Source organism: Anastrepha ludens, chromosome 3 (assembly GCF_028408465.1).
Source record: "Anastrepha ludens isolate Willacy chromosome 3, idAnaLude1.1, whole genome shotgun sequence".
Taxonomy (NCBI): domain Eukaryota; kingdom Metazoa; phylum Arthropoda; class Insecta; order Diptera; family Tephritidae; genus Anastrepha; species Anastrepha ludens.
This window is the reverse complement of record NC_071499.1, coordinates 130,477,221-130,500,261: the sequence shown is the minus strand read 5'-3', so window position 1 is coordinate 130,500,261 and position 23,041 is coordinate 130,477,221. Positions and strand designations below refer to the sequence as shown.

At 36.2% G+C, this 23,041-nt stretch overlaps 1 protein-coding gene across 3 annotated transcripts in view; it reads left to right on the top strand.

Annotated features, from left to right (window-relative positions):
- Window positions 1–10,070: 10,070 nt before the first annotated feature.
- LOC128859267 (homeobox protein vnd) overlaps window positions 10,071–23,041 on the top strand; it is a 54,406-nt gene continuing 41,435 nt past the window's right edge. The window contains exons 1-3 of one of the 3 annotated variants that reach the window (XM_054096132.1): window positions 10,071–10,157; window positions 12,285–12,350; window positions 12,445–12,813. In XM_054096132.1, the coding sequence (XP_053952107.1) occupies window positions 12,689–12,813 (125 nt within the window). In that variant the 5' untranslated portion in view covers window positions 10,071–10,157; window positions 12,285–12,350; window positions 12,445–12,688. Of the gene's footprint in view, window positions 10,158–12,284; window positions 12,814–23,041 lie in introns of all 3 variants that reach the window. The other 2 variants (XM_054096131.1, XM_054096130.1) reach the window with 2 other exon arrangements.

The window sequence follows — 23,041 nt, the reverse complement described above, 5'->3', positions numbered from 1 at the left end:
CGTGAAATTGTTTTCATTTAAAAAACATTAGACAGAAACTTAAATACAATGGGTAAGTAAAGAACTAAGGCCAACGTGGGTGCATTGCTTGATGTGCTTCCGTCATTCGCAGAGCCCCAGGCTCAATGCCCACTGTGTACATGAAACATCGAATCATTTTTAAATAAAATTAATAAAAAAAATTATGCATATCAAAAATCAAAGCAGAAGCACGACCAAACCCCTACAGTCCCTTATTGTAGGTAGTTGTAATCGAGTGGCTGGTGAAAGCCTACAGATTCTTATGAATAAATGAAAGCCGTTTCCTCGTTCACCTTTCACCGTTTTTTATTGATATTGGATTAAGCGGAAAAAATGGAATCCATTTTCCAGTACTCTAAGTAAAAACACGAACTCATACAGAAGTTCAAGTAAACTCTACGACTTTGGCATCAGCAAAGCAACGAAAACTAACACACTCACAGAGTAAGGAATTAAGAGCGAATAGAAAAGCCTAGAAAGGGTGTTGAAATATAACCTAACTAGTTAATAGTTAGTTCATAAACAGGTAATAGTTAGTTAATAGATAAGTTGTGTGCACGTTTTGAATGTGAAAGCTGCCGAAAGTTACAGAAAAGTTCAAGAATTTGTGAAAGCTTCCTTTCACCAATGAAAGCTTTCCATGTTCTTGATAGTTTAATAGATTTAACTAGTCAAAATCTTATAGACATTTTTTTATATAAAGCCATTAAAAAAGCTGAGCTTAAATATTCTTAAAGTAGCCTCTCTCTTTTGCTTTGCCCCTCTTTGGGACAGGCAGGTTCTGCTGTACTGCATCGTCATATCATCAGATTGTTGCCTCTAATGTTACTTTTTTATAGTTTTAGCCAGGTCCATTGTGGTTTTCTTGTTGGCTCAGTTCTGTTCATGGAAAGTTTGACGATATGGTCTTCGTCCAAACGCATTACGTGTCCGTACTCTCTTAGCCTACCTTCTCTGATTTTCGCCGAAGTTGGCACAATTGTCGTATCTTCTCGTACCCTGTTGTTTTTAACTTTGTTCACGCGCGTTATTCCTGTTGCCCAGGAAGCATTTTCATTTCCGGCACGTGCATCTTCTAGTTGGGCTTAGCTTGCGTTGCCCAACATTCCGACCCGTACAGAAGTACTGGTCTCCTGCAGGTTTTGTGCTCCTTTTTCTTAATCATTAATGCCCGTTTTCTGTCACATAAGACGCCCAGGCTGCGCCACTTTAACCACTCCGTATTAACTCTGCATATCACATCTTCATCTATGTTTCCTTTTTCGCTCAGGATCGATCCTAGATACTTGAAACTTGTTGTTGCTCTTATTGGCTGCCCATCAATACAGTGGACCTCTCATTGGTCTGTTTTCACTCCGCCAAACGGTAGGTGCAGGATTTCTTTGTTTGTTTGTCAATATTTAATTCCAAGTGTTCAGTTTTCTCTCCATGCAAGCGAGGTCCTCATTAATTAAGATATCATGTGTCATCCGCGTAAAGGATATTCCATTGGCGGTTTGTCTTGAACTTTAGCTGTCAGATTTTTCCATTTCATGGGAATCATAACTGCAATAATGCTTTCAAACATTTGGCTAAATCACTCAGCTGTGGGAAACCCAATTGTAATTTTATAAATATTGCCTAAAGTAAAGATTTATTAGCTAAAAGGATGATGATTAGTATATATTCAGCTGAAGGCTGTGAGTACGTCTTATATATATTTTATTGTTATCTTACCTCTTCTTGTCCGAGCTTCTCCTCCTATTTGTGGTGTTCGTCTTAATATTTTCCACAAATCGGACTACCTTTATTTTTAAGCCGACTCCGAAGGGCAGATGGTTTTATATGAGGAGCCTTATGTAATAGAGGTTCATGTGGGGGCTTTCATGTTGAATAACTTATGCCTACTGCGAGGCTAGCGTGAAAAGTTTTATAGTTTAACACGTTCACGCCGGCGCGTACCACCGGTGGCCCGCACAAGTCTGCTTCATGGGGCGGCGTGTACCACCGGTGGCCCGCACAAGATTGCGTCATCTGGCAGCGCGTACCACCAATGGTACTTTATTAGACGGTACCTATGAGATGAGATGCCATAAACGACTACCCTTACAAAAAAATTTCGTTTTATGACCTGCAATCGCTCCCGATAGAGAGAAAAGATGTAAACATTGCCGTCTGTGGGTGAAGACCATGAATAACAGCGCCGGCGTGAACGTGTTAAATACCATTTTTACAGAATTTTTTGATTGATTTCAGAAAACAAGTAACTGTCCACCTTATTTGATTAATTTGGTACTGAAAGCTCACCCTGTTCCATTAACACACTTAGTCAGCCATATTTAAAATCGAAAAGCCCACTTTTACTGAAGTACATTTTTTTAGCTCAAAAGTGGTTCAGTTTTGTTCAAATCGCCATACTTAAGTTCCCCTTAGCAGACTAACCACTTAGTGCAATCAAAATACATGCACTTCATAAATCAAAATCCAAAGCAAATCTATGTAACGGTTATCGCGCACATTTTGAAGAATTCTACACTAAAGACACACGCACTTCAGCAACAACTCAACAATGAGTGGCTAACACAAGTAAATTGACATAGATTTTGATTTATGATGGGCCCGGAATATGAGTAAACAATAAATAAGTTGTGTTTCTTGGCATTACATAAAAGGAGAAATAGGGAGAAAGAAAGATAGAAAGATAGAAATATTATATGAACACTGGGGAAAGCATGAATGATGGCTTCGGGAGAAAAAGCAAATCTATAAGATAAGGAAGCTAAAAATAGATATAAATGTAATATTAATATTCACATAGGAAATCATATGAAGTTTTTATTTATCCACTTTAAAAATATAGGCACATTCGGAAATGTTATAAACAAAATTTCAATTTCGGAATCTGAATATAAAGTCTTTATATGCTTAGGAATTTTTAGGATTTAAAACTCTTATACTGCGGTTTTCGTTCAATGCCTTTCCAAAGAAACGTTTTTGCCGCCAATAAAATGAAAAATATCCAATAATATCTTTAAAAACCACCAACAAATAAAATATTTATAGATAATGACACAGAACGGCAAAATGCACTTGACTTAACAAACAAACTGGCTTGATTTTTCATTTCCAATTTTTTTGCACCATTTATAACAGCCAATACAAAGGTAGATATGGAAAAGTGCATTATGGTTATTCACGATGCATGGCAAGGTACAAAAAATATGTTTCGTTCTAATTCGTTATGAGGAAATTGCAAATAAGCGCAAGTCAAGAAAATAAAAAAGGGGGGAAATGACTTAGAGAGTGAATAGAAATTCGACAATAGGCGGTGGCAATGGTGTAGGTGGTAATACAATAAATGAATATAAAGATGCAATAGTTACACTAATGGTGTTGTAATAATTTTGTGTGAATGTAAGTTAAAGTATTTAGTCAGGGCGACTTGGTACTAATGAATCTTTAGGCTCATTTGACCGATTTTTTTTAAAACACATTTTTGTGTTTTTTATACGTTTAGAAAACTTAGCGCTTCCGCAATTTTGTGTCAAAATTTCAAGCAAATCAGATGAAAACTTAAAGGATTATAGATGTTTAACTGTAAGAAATTAGGCAGGGCAACTCGGTATTTGTGAGGCTTGGGCTCATCTGAGCAACTTTTTTCAAAAACCGATTTTTGTGCTTTTTACATATTTAAAAACCTTAACGCTTCCGTGATTTTGGGTCAAAATTTTAAACAAATGAGAGGAAAACTGATATGTATTACCGATTAATTACCAAGGAATAATTTCTAAGTTAAACTCATTTTAGTTGAAATATACCCGCAGTTGAAATATTTGCCGCCTCGCTTATTTCCAATTCGCCAGCGTTTGTGAATCCCTTGCATTGCACCTGCGTACCCTTTACTCATTGCTTTTATTGTCTGTGCCTTTGTTGTTCGTTTTGCGAGCATATCGTGGGCAACGCGTAATTGCAATCAGTTTACAAGCCTACAAGCCAACAAGCGCTGACACAAATCAAACTGACATAACTCAACATTTCTGCGAAACAACAACCAAACATTGGCTTCAGTGCTTCAGCAGTTTGGAGAATTCTACGTCTCGTCTGCCTCTTGTTCGTTACTTCTGAAGTGGCCACTCGAGTGTCGATTTAATAATATAATATGTTATGTGATTTTGGTGCTGCCACTTAAGGTAGCGTAAGTCAGCGTAAGGCAAATTCCTATCGAAACGGCGACATAATCTAACTAGTAATTATTTTTAATTTATTTTATTTTATGCTGAGATTTAAAGATTAGAAATGTACAATTTATGAACTACTGCGGCTTTTTGCAAATGTATTTCATTCGCAATGTACAATATGTCTAACACTTTGGTAAGATAATGGGAAATTCCGTCCAAAATCTAGGTAGTGAACTTTTCGATATAAGTTTGATATCACTGTTTTTCCAGTAAATTTAATTTGTAATCCCATTCCAATTAAAAGAGTAGAAAGGAAGGAAAATTGCACACCAGGAGGGCGAGGATATTTTAAATTCAACAAGGATGTGGATGGCATTTAAAGCTGATTACTTTATGAGCAAAACGGTGCCAATGACTTCGGTTGAGCTGAGTAGACAAGTCAAAAGTAAAAGTAAAATTTTTACTGGGCATGAATCTTAAAAATCAATGCTCAGTCGTTCTCTTAATACTTCCATAGAAATATTAAGCAATTGGCCAGCAAGAAGAATGAAAGACTTTCAGGTTTGGCAATCAGAATCAAAATTATGAGAGTAACTTCGGTTGTCACATCATTGGAGTGGTTGAGTTTCAGAAACCAGATGAAACCGTTATAAGTCAAAATGTAATCAAATTGAGCAGCGCAAAATAAAAATAGAAGCACTACAAAATGGTTTTCAATGATAATAAATGCCACAGCATCGAGCGAAGTGAGCCTAGGAGATGGTAGAGACGTTCAACTGAGTAGTACGGTCCCAAACGGACTATTCTCCAAATTTTGCCGCATCTTTTCCTCCTCCACTTTTTCCCCTCGATGAGGCGAACACTAGTAAAACTAAGCTTTGTTTCTCGCGAAAGTGTTACTAATTTAAATCAAAAACGAAATTCTAGTAAAGAAGGATTTGTCGAAGAGTTTTCGAGAGGAACAAAGTCAGCTTTCGCGTTTTAACTAGGTGACATTTTACCTGGGGAGACTTTTGCTTAGTTTTAAATGCGCATAATCTATCGAGTACGCTCTTATTAGCGGACAACTTAAATTTTGGGTCATTCGAACTAGAATGGGGAGTTTGTAGTCTTAGTACCATTTGTTGCGTAATTGTGACAAAAAAAAATATAAATTACTGCTGAAACATGGAACTTGTTGCCTTGTTTTGAAGCTTGCATATCTCTCTTTGTCCTATCTCTATCTCTTTTTCCATCCCTATATCTATCTTTATATCTATCTCGATCTCTACGCCTATCTTCATCTCTATCACTACTTCTATCTCTATCTTTACCTCTACCTCTATACCCATCCGCGTCTATAGGTGTCATATATTTTACTACCTCTACAAGCTCTGGCCTAATTGGCGGTCATTTGTCTGCACCTAAAGCTCGTCTAGAGCAACAGCAACGAAAAGCACAAGTAACGTACACATATATAGAGGGGGCAGGAGCACTTTGACTACAATCAAAATAAAAATATTTGAACTACCAAAAAACTAAATTGCACTGGTAAGAAAGGGAGTCCCCACAGCCAAGTGGTGGTGGGCAAAGTAAGTGCTGTTGAAAGTAAGAACTTTTAATTGGATAAGATTGAAAGCGAAGGCAATAAACAACAGCAAAGTATAATTTTAATACATCCAAAATGTTAAGAGCGCACGATAAGCTACAAAATAGAAGCGTAAACGCAAGCAGCTCCAAAATAACTTGGACGACCCAAAACAGTAGCCAAAACAAGCATTTATCAAATATCAAAAGCTGGATATACAGTGTAAAATTATTTTATCACGTCCCGTAGTGCAGTTGATCAGCAAATACATAGATCGAACTGCATGTAATAAAGTAAATAATAATAGTAGTAATATAAAGCAAGTAAGGTGACGAAGGGGCTGAAAATACATGTACATTTCTTTCATTCTTTTTGAGGCAGCCTATTGGGGGTTGCACAGAAGTCATCAAAGGTTAGATAGCTACTGTGCAGCACATACGCATCTGCATACATTAAAACACACGGGCGCATGCATGGATGTGGGTATTTGTCTTGCCAGCTTGAACAAATAAAATTTAAAACAAATATAAAAATATGTATGTATGTGCCTGTACTGCTATAGATGAATCGAAAAACCCAAATTCAGCAGCGGAAAAACAATTTTACAAAATCTGATAAACTCCAACACCGACATGCACTGAAGCAACGTCATTATACAATATCAAATTCAATATATTCCGTGGTCGTCACTCGTCGCGTTCGATCGGCGTTCAATCAGATGTCAACCAGCGAGTTGTGGTCAAGTGATAAGCGCAACGTCAGTTTTGTTGCTTTCCAGCTTATCACACGCATTGCCAGCATTATGGGTACACACACATACGAGTATGCACGCTGTGATAATGTAGGCAGAGGAATGTGAGCCAGTAGGAAATCATGCCACAGAGCGTAACATTGAAGTGCTTGATTTCCTTGTGGCGAAAATCTAATAGACGAACTCGATTCAAAATTCTGCTTGTTAAAATTCTGTATTGTAAAATTCTCTATTGAAAAATTATGTACTTCAGAATTTTACTTTCCAAAATTATTTATTAATTCAGAAGCTTATAAAAAAAGTCTTGCGGTATTTTTATTGAATTTTCAATTGTTCATAAAATTGGTTGTAATAATGCGATTTAAGTCAAATATGCGCCGTTTTGTTCGATGACGAGTTTTCAACGAGATGCCAACTTCATAATGCCCCTCTTATAGAAGCTCGCTTCCCAATTGTCAAAAAACTCGGAGAGCCAATTTTCACAGGACTCTCTTGTGGACAACTTCCGACTACCAAGCTCGTTCGCCATGGACAGAAATAGGTGGTAATCACTTGGTGCGAGATCCGGACTATACGATGGATGCAAAAGAACCTCCCATCCGAGCTCCCGTAGCTTCTGGCGCGTCACCAAAGATGTGTGTGGCCTGGCGTTGTCCTGATGGAAGACAATTCGGCCTCTGTTGATCAAAGATGGCCTCTTCTGCATGAGTGATGCATTCAAGCGGTCCAGTTGTTGGTAGTACAGGTCCGAATTGAGGGGATTCAGAAGCGATGCGCATGCATCCACAGGGGCAAAAATGTTTTTTTGCGTCAAGTCGTGTGGCACCCATACATCGAGCTTCTTTTTGATTCCAAGCTTCTTCAAATGGTTTATAACGGTTTGATGACTCATGCCCAGCTCTTGGCCGATGCTACGGCTGCTACTATGCCGGTCTCTTTCGATCAATTCAGCGATTTTATCGCAATTTTCGACGACAGGCCTTCCGGACCGTGGCGAATCTTCGATCACCTCTGCACCAGAACGAAAACGTGGAAACCATCGTTGTGCGGTGGAAATGGAAACTGTATCGGGTCCATAAACTGCACAAATTTTATTGGCAGCATGTGATGCATTTTTGCCTTTATCGTAGTAGTACTGTAAAATATGCCGTATTTTCTCTTTATTTTGCTCCATGTTTGCGACGCTATAACTCACGAACGACTAAAAGCAAACAACTATTAATCAAACACGTGTTAGCACGTGAAAAGAGCTTTCCAAAAAGCTCTAGCGTAAACCGATGCGACGAATACAACTAGAACAACGCGCTTGCAAAGACAAGCTTGCGGAAATACCGCAAGACTTTTTTGACAACCTATATTATATTAAGGCAATATTATTAAAAAAATTGAATTTCATATAAATTCATAAATTTTTACCCAGAATATTAATTTGCATTATCTCGCCACTTCAGAATAGTGAAAATACAGAATTCTGACCCTACGGAATTTATGTTGTGGGGAATTTATTTAATTTTTCATTTAAAATTTTTTTCCGAAAAGCATATTGGCCCTTATTATGAGCAACATTCGATCTTCCACTGTAGTCGAAAGTACTGATCGAACGAATTTTTATTTGGTATTATGGTGCTCATTCGCTAAAGAATAAGACTATTGTGAATTTCGATCGATCGACGCATTTACAATAGATAATTTTTTATCAGCTGATGCAGCAAATCAAAATTAAAGAAAAAGCGATTGTATTGAAATTCTATGTTAACAACATTTTTAAATGTTAAAAAAGTACAATATTTTTTGTGAAAATGAGTACAACGGAGTTGTGGTTCGACGATTCATCTTAATGCGAATAATGTAAATTTTGAGTTTGTGATCATACAATGAAAATAACTTATATACATGCGAAAAATCCAGGAGATACTCATGATTCTATGGCTTTCAACATGTCGCCATTGAAAGCGCATTTAGAGGAGCAACTTCTCAATGGCCATCACAATACTTGGCTCCTCGGTATATAATAAACATCAATTGAAATTCCGTTTTTAATAATTTTTGTCTGTGTCAGGTGAAGCTGGATACGCTCTAAAACCAAATGACGCCGTTCAGAAACTCTGAGGAAGGGTCTCCACAAAGGACATACAACAAACAACATGCTAAAGCGAGAAGTATCATTGAGAGAACAATTGGAGTCTTGAAAAACCTATTTCGATGTTTGCTACAGGCAAGAGCTCTCTCTATTCTGCAAAAAAGCAACACAAATTATTGAACTTTGGTGCAAATCCCTTTTGCGAATTGTGGATTCTCTTCCATTAATGCAACCAGCCTTTCCAATTGCTCCTTGGTACTCACGACTTTCGACCTGCATAAAATTAACAAAATTAGTAAATATATGTTTATTATTTGGTTACTACAAAACGATAAATAATCGCAAACAACCTACATTTTAACTAATTTTCCCACAATACGCTCCACAATTGAAAGCAAAAATGCATTCGACTCTAAATTCGGTATACAACGAAAATTTCGACGGGGCTGCACCGCTCATAATACAAAATTGACATTCGATTTTCGATCTTCAACATCCAGCGAATATCGCAGATCGATTCCAACTCATAATAGGGGCCTTTATAATGTAGAATTTAGGACCGCCTTGCATTCGTTCATTTATTGTACCTGAGGTCCGGTATGTTGAAATCCAATTAGGTGGTATGTTGAACAGGGCTACGACATGACAATGAACCAAGAACAACATAATGAACCATTCATACAAAGTGAACATGAGAACATCCAATAGGTTAGCCTTTTGCTAAGCGTCTCACATCTTCCAACTGGGTATCTTGCCTCCACACATGCACACACAATCACACATACCCACAAATGTATGCAACATTTTTGCTTTTCAAACAAACTGATAACACACTCCATATTATTGTTGTTGCAATTTACTGTTTTTCTTACTGTTTTTTTGTAATTTTATACTCTACTGTGCCTCACTATCAGTTGCACAAATCAAATATTGATAACTCAATATCGCCACCAAGAAAAAAAGAAAAAACAAATATATGCGTTCACGTTTAACTGGGTAATGGTAAATGTAAACAAGCGCCCGGCTACCACCAGAGACCACCAAGGCAAATAAGAGAAATATTCAGAGCAGCAGCAGCAACAAATGGGGACTCAGAAGAACCAACAACATTGATGGTAGCGAGATAGGTAGGTGAAATCGTCAAAGGTGACAGACGAGCGGCTGCGTGTTGGGGACAATGCACGCTCGAGAAGAGGGAGTGAGGGAGCTTGCTATATACATTCACAACTTGTATACACCTACAGCGCTCGCTTATCAGCGAAACGTATCGCCGAGATATGCGCGCATACAAGCAGGCCATCTGAGGCATGGATGGATGTATAACAATTGGGTACTAATCAAAAGGTTATTCGACACTTGGGTAAGTATTTGTTTATAGGTTTGTATAAGTGCTGGACTCGTACATACATGTGTGCATATATGTGACGCGGCTATTTCGTGCGAGTTTTGCACCTCCAGGCTTGCACCGTTTAAAGCACTCCAGTCGTCGTTTAATACCCTTTTGACTTGTATCGGCGATTGTGGAGGCATTTGAGAAGTGAGAAATCATTGTGCCACTTCAATCGCAACCACAACGGTAATGTATGTACAAATTAGTAGTAATACGGGCGCAAAAAAAATCGGTATCAAAAAATCGGGAAGCTCTAGCAGGAGTCAAGTGCGGAATCGATTTTTTAAGTGAAAATTTTTTGCGCGAAAAAGGGCATTGGTAACTGCGAGAAGTTACATTTTTATGCAAAATATGAATAAAACCAAAGTGAAGTCGTATTAATATCTTATGATATAAAAAATTTAGAAACATTTTTTTTTTGCTAGAAGCGATTAATGAAAAATTGCACAAAAATTCGTAAAATAGTAAAATATTAAGGTTTTTATTCATAATATTAATAAATAAGAAATAATAAATAAATTAATTAATAAATAATATGTCAATAAAAAATATTTTCAAAAATTGAAAAAAAAATTCTTTCAAAAACCCGAGCGAGCAAACATTCTGAATAAAAATCAAGGCATTCAAGTTGTTATGTACAATATTATTTAAAAATATTAATAAAAAAGTAATATCAATACTATCAAAAAACTATTTCAAAAAAAAATTATTATTTAAAAATAAATAATAAGCAATTAGCGAAAAGTTACACAGAAATTCCTAAAAACCAATTGAGGTTGTATTCAAAATAATTAATTTAAAAAACCTGAAACCGTATAATAACAATGCTATAAAAAAATTAAAAACCTTTTAATAAAATGTGTCTTCCAAAAACACGCAATTGATGAAAAATACCAAAAAATTCAAAAACCAGTTCAGACTTTCAATTTTGTATGCAAAATAGTAAGAAAAAGTGAAAACGCGGTAAAAAATATTGTAAAAAATTTCCCGAAAAATTTGACTTCAAAAAGATAAAAGTAAATAATTAAATGTTCAATTAAAAAAATTAAAACTTTGAAACGCCTATACAAAATATTAATCTAAAGTATTATTTATGATATAATTTCAAAAGATTTTCACACTCAAAAAAAAGTCACAAACATTTCTTTAAAAGTTCTAACTCCACTGTTTATGCGCTGCCAAAGTTTCAGTTGGCTTTCTTCGAGGTATTTCTTAATAATTCTCCATTTTTATGGCCAATAAATCTTTATTGTTGGCCCAACAAGAACATGAATGAAATAAAAATATAAAAATAAAATTTCATAAAAGGTAGCCAATTTACCCTATCAGTGACACATAAAAACCGATTTTACGATCCGACTGTTCGACGTGCTCGCTTCGCTAATTTATGTCGCAAGTGTAAAGTCCTTCCATCATTCAAATCATAAATCAAAAATATGAAATAAACATACAACATTTTCTCGCCACGATCGATGAGATCACTTGCCGATTTCGCCGGCGGCAAATCGATAAATTCAGATATATTTTTGTAATTAGAAAAACATACACATAGCGGTTAATATGAGCTTGTTTGTCAGCCACATTAATCGCTAATTGCACAATTAAAAAGTGATTGTCTTCATGCGCCTCAAACGCCTACGCAGCCGCCTCGAATCGATACCGCACAATTGGCTCTCTAGTATTATTGTTGTTGTTGCTGTTTGGTATAGTCGTCTGTCAATTGGGTATTATAAATCGATTGACAGAAATTTTATGCGGCGAATTTGATATTTTCTCCTGTATTTGTGTGCCTTGGTATTATCGCTTGTTTGCTTTACATAAAACGAATTGCACCGAATATAATAAAAAAAAAACATTGAATAAAAAATCGCAAAATATTTGAATTTGCAAATATGTAAACAATAACAGAGGGAAAAATGGAAAACAAGTCAACAAAATATGGGCTGTACTGCACTCATACACTCCGACACGCCAGGCCTGTCCAACGTACAAATAAGCCTACTTCCACCTAAAAAAAAGAAAAGCGGCACGGCATTAAGTGGTTCTGAATAATCAGATCACACGTAGCCTGAGTTACACCATGGCTAAGATCAACTCTTTGTCTAATTGCTTGGTTTTCAAACAAGGCCCAGTTGGTGAGGCCCGTTTGAAGCTTTCTCGGTAGATGGAAATACATATCAAAATATTTATTAACTATTTTCGAAGCTTCTGCAACACCATCTGCCATACTCACGCGTGGTAGGCTGCAGGAAGGCGTCGATTTTTGATTTCACACATTTTTCATACGGCTTCTAATACATTTTCTACAACTTCGACAGCAACGTCTAACAGCGATCGAACTGACTTGCAAGTGAGATGGTTCTGGTTGAACTTTCTTCCATTTGGTAAACTTTTAATAAAACTAGGATTTCCCAACTACCAAATTTGAAATAATTAAAAAAAAATATTTCTCAGTGAATATCAAACTTTTTCCCACAGCTAATTGGTACAAAAAGTGTAAAATCGATACTTGAATATTAAAAAGTGAAAATTAGAAATTCAAATATAAAAGGCGGAATATGAAAAGTGATTCGTAAAAAGTTTTTGGAAAAAGTGAAAACTGTACCTTAAAAGGCGCTTAGTGATCGACGCCAATTGGGGAATAACAAATATAGAGACTTTTCAAACTACATTCTGCAGTGCATTGCCGACGGCTGTGGAATTTCTTCTATATTTCGCGAAAATGGCTAATTACAATTCGAATTGTGGCTACTATGACGATTACATTGGCTATTACACCAACACAAATGTCTACCAGCAGGATTATTGCATGCAACCGGATTATGAATACAACAAACACGATTATGAGTGAGTACGCGCACACATCCACACACACAGCTGGACTCACACACACACATATGCTTTGATAAACATGTAAATTAATAAAAGAAAAAGTAAACCAGTAAATGCGCTAATGGCGAATATCGATTTGAAAGGCATTTAACTGCTCCACTAAACCAAAGTGTGACCTTGTCTGCTTTTAGGGATAAAAAACGCCGTCGGCAGCATTTAAAAACCATTCTAACATATAATGGTTTTGTACTAGAGATTTTAGAATATAATTCATAATAATTTAATAACAATTAATTTAATTTTTAGAAGAAAAAAATTTCTAAAATTTGATCGGAAAAATTGTATGATATGTAAAAAACTTGCACTAGGAGGATCTTGAAATTGGTGACAAGGTGAAAATGGTTAGCTCCATTTGAATTTCAATATTTCTGATTGGTAACTAAAAAAAATTATTAGTTTCCTTGCATTAAAATAAATCGTGTTTAAAAACAAAGCAACAAAAATTGCAAAACTCTGTCAACTAGGTTTTCCTTTTTTTAATTTGTATAAAATACAAAATTTTCTAAAAAATTGCTTAGCAAATTTTAAGAAAAACTTTCGTGAGCAATAAATCTTTCTTGCTGAAAAATTTATTTCACTTTTTTAAAAAAAAAAAAAAAAATTTATAAGAATTATTTTAACAATATTATTTGAAATTCTGAAAAATCGTCTGCGAAAACTCTGTTTATTTTTATTTGACTGAGTTTAAGGAAGCGCCATCAGTCGTTTCTTTTTCGTGCTATCCAGCGCCAGTGGGTGCGCTAAAACTATTACTGGAGCAATTTAATAATTTTATTTTAAGCAAATTAGATTCAAAAAGATTATGTGAAAACTTCTTTTTTTTTATTTAATAAGTAATTGGTGTTAGGGTTTGGAATTAAAATGTCCCTTCCCTTTGAAAGAGAACATTATTGTCTTTGGTGGTATTTAGTTACAATTTTACTAATACTTAATTTTATATTATTATATTTTATTTTATATTACAGTACGTGCATGATCTGTGGGAGTTTTACGCTTTAGTCTTCTTGGTTTAAGTTCCATTTCCGGTATCAGTCTCATCTCATGGTTTTTGTGCTCTAATAGTCGCAAGATGTGCTTACTGCTGCTTCTTTTTACTGCTTCAGTGATAGTGTCAATGCCGAGGTCGCGGTGAATGTCGTTATTTTTATGTACCAATTTGCGTTTGTGATTGTCCTTAGCATCTTAGATTGACTTCTCGGAATGATTTGTAGGTTTGATTTACTGGCAGTCCCCCACATTTCTAGTCCGTAGGTCCATGTCGGTCTGATTATTGATTTGTATATCATTTGTTTATTAAGTAAGCTTAGGGTTGATTGTTTTCCTAGTAGCCAGTAGAGTTGTCGGAATTTGTTTTTCATCTCGTTTCTCTTGTTCAGTATGTGTTTTTTCCATGTGAGTTTTGAGTCAATCGTTATGCCTAAGTATTTTGCACTTGAGTATATTTTTATGTCTTCCCCGTTAATTTGGATTGGATTTCTTGCAGATTTTCTCTTCGCGTATATTACATGTTGTGCTTTGTCTTTATTGACCTCAATGCCCCATTTTTCAAAGCATTATGTTGTAGCTGATAGCGTATCTTGCAGTGTTTTTGTTGCTGCTTCTTCATTGTGGTTAGCTGACATTAAAACTGTGTCGGCTGCAAATGTAGCTATCATTGATCCTCGAGTAGTTGGCGTTGGTATATCTGCTATGTATATTAAGTATAGTATGGGGCCCAGTACGCTTCCTTGAGGTACTCCAGCAGACGCCGTCAAGATAACAGAGCACTCATCGTCATGTTTTATGAAGAAGTATCTATCAGTCATGTAGCTTTTAAGGATATTAAATATGTTAAGTGGTAAAATGGTTTTTAGCTTATATAGAAGTCCTTTGTGCCATACTTTGAAAATCATTTTCTTAAAGAGATCTTCAAAATATTAACTGTTAATAAATCATTTTAACTTTGTATATTACCAGAAAGGTCCTTTTAAATAAATTGGAAATTTTTGAAAAATTACCTCCACTTTTTTAACCCCCATTGAAAACCTTTTTTGAAACCTTCGGTTGGGCACCCGGGTCTGGCCTCTTTTTCGTTCTGTTCGACGATCCTTTTTAAAAGGTTATATCCATAAATCGATAGAAAATTAAAATTTAGGAAGCTACCTGATTAAATTCAATTCAGAAATATGTTTCAAATGAAAAGCCTGTCTGGCCAGAACCGGCTGCCCAAGAGAGGCTTAATATTTGAATAACGCGAAAATACTAATTTTTACTCAAAATTTTACGCATTTCATTTAATCTATCCAGCAATTAGCTAAAACCTCCCATATATTCATTAATACTATATTTTGGCCTTCAAAAATTTTTGAAATATCAAATAATTATTTTGTTTTTCTCCAGTCCTAAACCGTAGTATAGACAATTCTAAGAAGTTACTGTTGATATTTTTTAAACAAAAAAATATTTCAAGTAAATAAATACAATTTCCAGATATGGAACTTCACTTGAACAATGAGAATTTGTTGCGTTAATATTCAGTTGGTTTTTCTGCACTCAAAAATATTTTTTTTAATATTTATTTTTATTTCACGCAGTATGAAAAAAAATTTTTTAGCTTGCCAGACAGAAACCAAGTCACCAGAAAGCATTTCTACGCCAGCTCCTTGCATTTGCATTGTTATTTTCCCATAATAAATAATAATGAAGCGACAATGATGACACTCGAAAAGTGTAGGGAAAATAAATAGCCCGAAAAAAAACGCCAAAATGCCAAGAAAATAGTGAAAATAAATAAAAACTCAGCGAAAGACATATTAAATGTCATAATGTCAGAAATAAAAGTGAACAAATGTATGAGTGAGTGCAGGTGTGTGCCGTGAGCGCCCGCCCGTCATTCAATCATGCCAAGTAGACTCATAAGGATACTCATATCACACACACGCACCTATACACACACACACACATTTTTAAGCAATTGTGCGCTGCATGCCGGATAGTTGTGACACTGAAGTGCAAAAACAATAACAATAAAACATAAAAAGTATTTAAAAGTCGCCAAGAAAGCTTCCACTTTTGGCATATGAAAATATCAATTTAACCAACGAGAGAGAAAGCGCAGAGAAAGGTGAAAGGAGCGGAGAAAACTAAATGACAGCCACGTCATGTTACAAAGTGCAGAAGGAAGTCTCGAAAAACTTAAAAAAGTGTGTGAATATGTGAATGTTTCTTCCTGCTTGTTTGTTTCTCGCCGGCAGTCATGGAGAAAGTTGTGACCTCTTTTGATTGACAGTACTGAAGTTTATGACAATTTTTTTCACTAATTTCGGCTACTTGCCTAGTGTTTTTTCAGAATTTTCTTTTTTAATGCAACCTAAACATGCAACATATTCGCTATAGCAACAACAACTATGCCGGCGATATGTTTAAATGGTATTAATAATACTAGTTGTATAATAACAAGAACAAAAAATCATTTCGGCTCTAACATTTGCGACGTTTCCCAGGATTAATCAACATTTGACTGAGCGGCGGGGGGCCACGACTCGAGTGCGTTCAACTGACGTTGAGCGTTATAAGAATACAAGTATTTAATAAAAAAACTCTTAGAAAAATTAAAAAAAATACAATATATTGGCAGTGCGGCATTTCATGCCTCGAAAAAAACAGCAATCGCCCCTATTGTGAACCATTTCATTTATTTGCAATTTCTTCCAATTTATTTTATTTTGCACAAACTTGTATATTTTGGGTTTCTTGCTTTATTTCGGCAATAAAATTATTTTTTCGAACTTCAGATTTCATTGCGCTAAGACACAAGCAGCAAAGTGGCGCCAAGTCACGACATTCGCGGCGCTCGGATTCTAACTGCAGCCCATTTGGCTATCAATAAATGAACTGGGAGCAAAAAGTATCAGCGAAGCTAGTTAAGTAGTTCGAAAAAAGAGCTTCTCATTCTAAATTTTATACTCATTACTCTTTTTTTGTTGCCTCTCCAAAACTTAATTGAGCACACTTCGGCGACAAGTGCGAGTAAAGACATTGAATTGGCGGCGTAAAATGCCGTTTGACATGGCATTCTAGATAACGAAATGAAAATAAGTTTTCGAAATATTCGTACTTTGTAGATAATTTCGCTCGATTGTAGGCATGTAAGCCCGCTCTGTAACAGAGCTACACTGCGATGGCCAAGTTGATTCATATACTTTTTATTTTTTTCCTGTAGCTCCTATTGAAGCATCATACAAAGTCATATAGAGAATCTAAATAAAATTATTTGTAAGTCAAAGTGGTGTTTTTCGAGCAAAAATATTCTCATTTGAACAACGAGACATAGCCCCTTATATCTTCTTTATAAAACACAATTTTTTTCGCTTAATACTCGTAAGAGAATGAATGAATTAATTTCAAATATTGAAGATATATTCGAAAGCTTTAACTTTTGTAGTGCATGACACTTTGTGGACAAGTCTTGCAAGATGTCAGTGATGCGAAAATTAATAAAAGTGAGCTGGTGTTACAAAATATTGAATTCTAATAATCGAAAATGTTAAGGAACTCAGATAAAATTCCCTTACACCTCAATAACATCTGGTCCGCCTCTCCCGAAACTAAAAAACGGCATTGTATGCATGTAAAATATTCATATTTAGAAACAATGTGGGAGAAAACTCAAATAAATGAGTTCTATGGGACAGAGTTCGTGTTTCTAACTTTTGACACCATCCTTTCCTTCTTCTACTTTCTTTTCCACCATTCAGCTGACTATCACTGTCCCGATTGTCCCATTTTTCCAAAACCAACGAAACGCATCAGTCTCTTTTATCGCCCCAAAGTGAGCTGCCGGCATTTGAAAGCCACGTTCTCTTCCACTTAGCCTCTGTGGTCTGTAGTCTTTGCAGTAGATGGCCACTTTCGTTTTCACTAACCGAAGCCACATGAAAGTTATTATTGCTAAAGTATTCAACCAATTCGAATTAAATGATCTAATCGGCGATTCATAAAGACCGTAGATTTCCTTTTATAAATAAAATGCAAGAGAAATTATTAGAATCGTTTTTGTTTTATTTTGATTTCATTTACGTATAAAACACAATATCCATTAAATACCTACCACGACTTCTCTGGCAACACAGGTCGCGCACATCAAAATTTTCCATGACTTTTTCGCATAATTCGGCTGTATATAATTTAAAATGCGTTTGATTTCGTTCTTGAGCCCCGGAGTAGTCTCGGTCCCCGCAATCGGCAGGGACCATTGCTTCTCATGTTGCCCCAGAGAAAGAAGTCCAATGGTGTCAAAGTAGCACCGTCTTATTTAAACCACATATTGCCCAAGCCCACATTATCTAATTCAGTTCCATAAAAAGTGTGTTAACATGCCACGATAATGTTCTTATTCACCGCTCCGTAATAGCGTTGCACGCCGCTTTTTCAAAAAAATACGGTCCGATGTCACCACTTTTGCTTGTTAACATATCAGTTTAGGTGAAAATGGGCTGCATCGCTCAAGCACTTTTTGCAGAATGACCATTTCCATAACACGTTCCATATTTTTGGATATCTTTTACTAACTTATGAAAAATACGATCAAGGCAGGAAAACTCATTCTGATCTCTTATGAACTATTTTGGCACACATTTTTTCTTCTACTCAGTGCGCTCAAAATATGCTAACACTGCATAAGATAATTTTCCAATGTATCTTCGCGTTAATATCAGGTCAGTCCATAAGTTCGTGCGTATTTTACCCATAATTTCATTTTTGTACGATTTTTGCCTACAACTCTGACGCCTTGCTCGAACTCGTGGAAGCTGAGCCAAATTTGACGGTCGATATCATAGCTCAGAGGTTAAATTCATCGCATGGAACAGTTCACAGGCACCTGGTTCAGTTGGGAAAGATTTCAAAGCTGGGAAAATGGGTTCCGCATAGACTTTCCGTCGCCAACCTTCAGCTGCTGCAACGGCCTGGAAATTGAAGTTTTTTGAACCGTATCGTTACTGGTGATGAAAAATGGGTCCTTTACAATAATCCTGTTCGCAAACGCCAATATTTAGATAAAGATGAAACACCAGAACCGACCCCTAGAGATGGCCTTCACCCCAAGAAGATTCTCCTGTCTATTTGGTGGGATATGGCCTTAAAAAAATCGACCGTCTTTAGTAAATAGAAGCAAAGTTTTGTTTCACCACGACAATGCAAGACCTCATACCGCAAGGCAAACGTTAGGCAAACTGAACGAGCTCGGATATTGCACCTTGTGGTGATCACCTTTTCCGTGGGCTTCAATTCCATATAAGTAACAAGAACTACTCCTCAAAAGAAGCTATAAAAAGAGATATCGAAGCGTATTTTGGCAAGGACAAACAATTTTTTGAGCAGGGAATTACAATACAAACGCTGGGAAGACATTGTAAGTAATGAAGGAAAATATATTATTGATTAATAAATACTTTAAACATATTTTTTATTAATTTTAAAACCACCTTTAAAAAACGCACGAACTTATGGACTGACCTGATAGGATTGCGGTTCCTCTTTGCCCGCCAGAAGGTTTGAGGAACGTTAGAAAAATGATTCGTATAAGAATACAAACATCTCGTCAAGGTAAATTGAAAACTCAAGCCAGATTAATCGATTGCGAAATATGTAGATACTACAATAGTATAAATAAAATCACATAATTTGAAGAAGTGGCCGTAAAACAAGTTCTCCACTAACGTCATTGAAAAATGAGCTCAAATTATTCATATGCTAAATCCTTAGAAGGGAAACTTAGAAAATCTTACACATAGAAAATTAAGATGGATTTAAATACTTCAGCCTGATGGGTGTGGAGAATTTGAAATGCTGTTAGAGAGGCAGCAGACAAAAGCCATAGCGAAAAACTGGACGGCTAAGTCTTATGGCACGTCGAGGAAAACAGGAAGGAAAACGTATAGCACGGCTTAGGAAACTTGTGGAATACGGGAAAAAGTGTTAAGTCAACCCTCGTCGTCTATTTGTTCAATAAAAATGCAATAAATAAGCATCAACCGCAGACGAGCAGGAAATGATTTGGTTGGAAAAAGAGTTCAAGATTTGCCACGAAGAAGAATCAGAGAGGCATAGAGAAGAAATGTACATATGAATGTGGACAACAAATTAACAAAAAAATATCATCGACATCAAATGAGTTAAATGATTTCCGCGTGATTTTATTTCTTCGCTGAACCGGATGCAAGTTTTACACAAAATATACACACTTCCACATATACACAGCCATAAGCATCGATACAGGTATCAAAGAGACTTAGAGCAGGAATTCTTGTGGCAAAGCAAAATGCAGGGAAATTTGGTAGTACGTTTTTTGAGGAAGAATTGTTAGTGTAAAGCAATAAAAAATTTAAAGCAGGAAGTTGATGTTGAACTATGACAAATCGGCAATGACAAATACTTGTGATTACTAATGCGAAAGGATAGAAGAGAAAAACAGTATATATGTGTGCGCGTATATATGTAAGCGTGTGTGAAAGGGCTAATTAGGTACCCAAATGTGAATGAAACCACGTCCAGTAAAACTAAATATTGAAGTTTAAGTGAGTAAAAAGAAGTTAGCGCAAATTGCTACGAATTTAAACTTTCAACTACCCAATAAGAGTGGCTGGTCAAGTTCAAGCAAAGGTTGGCTCCCGGTTTCAATAGGATTGCGAAATGGGGCAAGTTCCAGATATAATTGGCCCTTGTACGCTTTGTTGAGTGTCTGGCCGTGCTCCTCTTCTTATTTGTGTTACGCGTCTTGATATTTTTCCACAAATGGATGAACCTACAGTTCTATGCTGCCTCCAAGTGGCAGTTGAATTTTTAAGAGGAGCTTTTTCATGGCAGAAATGCGCTCGGAGGTTTTTCCGATGTCTGCCGAGGGCCGACCGCTATTAAAAAAAAACTTTCTATCATTTTGGAGTTTAATGTTCGGAGACCCGAATCCGGGCACTACCGAATTGTGGTCACGCACCAACCCATTCAGCTACGAAGTCCGCTAAAGAAGCAGGATATATCCTGATTTAACCATTATCATCCCTGTATATAGTCATAAAAGAACATTCGATCTGTTAAAGATCTCATGCTTGATATTACAACGCTTGTGGCGTTCTTATTAGTCATAATTCTATTCACACCCCGTCCAGCATCCTGAGTATAGCACTGATTACTTTAGAAAATGTAGGCATGAAAATGAATAGTAAACATTTGAGAATCTTTTGTGTAGATCTTTAGCTTTACTTCGAAAATAAAGGGCCTATGAGTTCAATTTTCTGCGGTATTTCTCTAAGCATATTTTTCACAGCATTACTCTATAAAGAAAAGTCAGAGCCGTGATAATAAAATATACAGACAGTCACCTGGTACAGTTCGGAAGACGGTATAGTTTTCTACTGAGATAGGAGAGTTTTATTCAGTGTTAGTAGAGTTTGTTCAGAACCCTTAATAAAAGATGGAACCAGGATCAACCTATCTCAACGCTGAACTTTTCTGACTTCACAGCCACAGCACTCTAATATACTGCTCTGGAATTAATGAGTCTGATTCTTCGTATAGTCTCTAAACGCTCCATTTTTTCACCACCACTTTTGCTATTAACTGCACAGCTTTGGACAGTATTTCCTATATAAGCTCGTCTTATTTTGTTTAAAATTCGCATAACCCCTGAAAAGTTCTCTCTATGCAAAGAGAGAGAGATGAGATTCCTTCAGCTGCTTCTGTTCCACACTTAGACATGTGGCCCTCAGTTAGCTCAACGAACCCAGGACGACAACTTTTATTTAGCAGAGCTCCTTCTGCTATTCATAATTCTTAATAACGACTGTTCGAAGATATTCTTTGACTTCATAATGATTTGTTCTAAAGCTTTTCTGATTCTAAATATATCAATTTGTGGTACACAGTACTTTGAGGGCCCGATGCGTGTGACTGAAAGTCAGTTAAGCTTTTCTTACCGGACTTCTTTTCTCATCTTTGGGGGTGGTATTGGTTTAAGTAGACGATTTGACAGCCTTCGGCTACGGATTGCCGATCTGTTGCCATAGGTTTCAGTGGATGACCATAGGTAAGTTGGGTTGGACATCCGTCACCAGTTTGATAATTTCCAGAAATGCTATAAGGAGTCTCCGCAGCCTGGCTTCACATAGAACAAGACAGATACATAGGAGATGAAATATTCATATTTCTTACAGTTCCAGCAACAAGCTCAGAATAGGCTATAAACTCTTGACTCGCTACTCCATGGGCCTTTTAAGAATTGACAAGTGTAGCCATTCCAAGAAATTATTTCATAAGAGATGTGATCTCCACAAATTTGCCAAGCTTGTCAAAATTTAATTAAAACTCACAAAACATAAAATCTGCAGTATTTATGCAACAATGAAATAAAAAATAGACATAAATAAGTTTAAACTACAAAGGAAATTCATGTAGGCTCAGAAAGGCTCTTTCGTCTTCGGCAGGTCTGGTGGACTCTGCATTATTGTGGACAATTGCTAACGATTTAAACTGCTGAAAAAACAACTTACGCGTCAAAGCAATTGAATATCCTTAGAGAATTGCTTAACAAAAACACCAATACAACTACAGGAAAATAAACAAACAAAAAATTGTCAAACTCACGGCAAATCAATCAATAATGTGTGGGCTAAGACCGAATTAAGGTAATGAAATTGCATTTAAGAAGTTGCCAAAGATCTTGCGTGAAGTCAGTAGAAAAGGACTTTGCATCCAGGATGTTTGTGGCATTTTTCGTAATCCAATGTTACGGCATTGAAGTGAAAAGGATCAGCTGAAAAAAGTAGCTAATAGCCCAGGCAGTGAGGCTTTATAAACATGCATATGAATATGTATGGGTATATGTGTATGTACATAAACATATTCGCAAAAAATATATGACACACAAAGTGTTCTACCGGTCTAGATTACAGTAGTGTGCAGTATCGACATTACTTCCACTTCGTCACCTTTTCATTCAAAGCGCATGATCAGTCCACAATCAGCCGTTATGCCTTTGCCTTAACTGTCGCAGTCATTCATTCACTCTGCCAGTCAGTCAGTCATATAAATGTCTGGATGGCCGTAGGATACATTTGCAATGTGCAATTTCTCAACTTTTTGTTGTGCCCAGCTCTAAGTGCATGCATACTAGGGATGTACATATATTTTTCGATATTCATTAATTCGC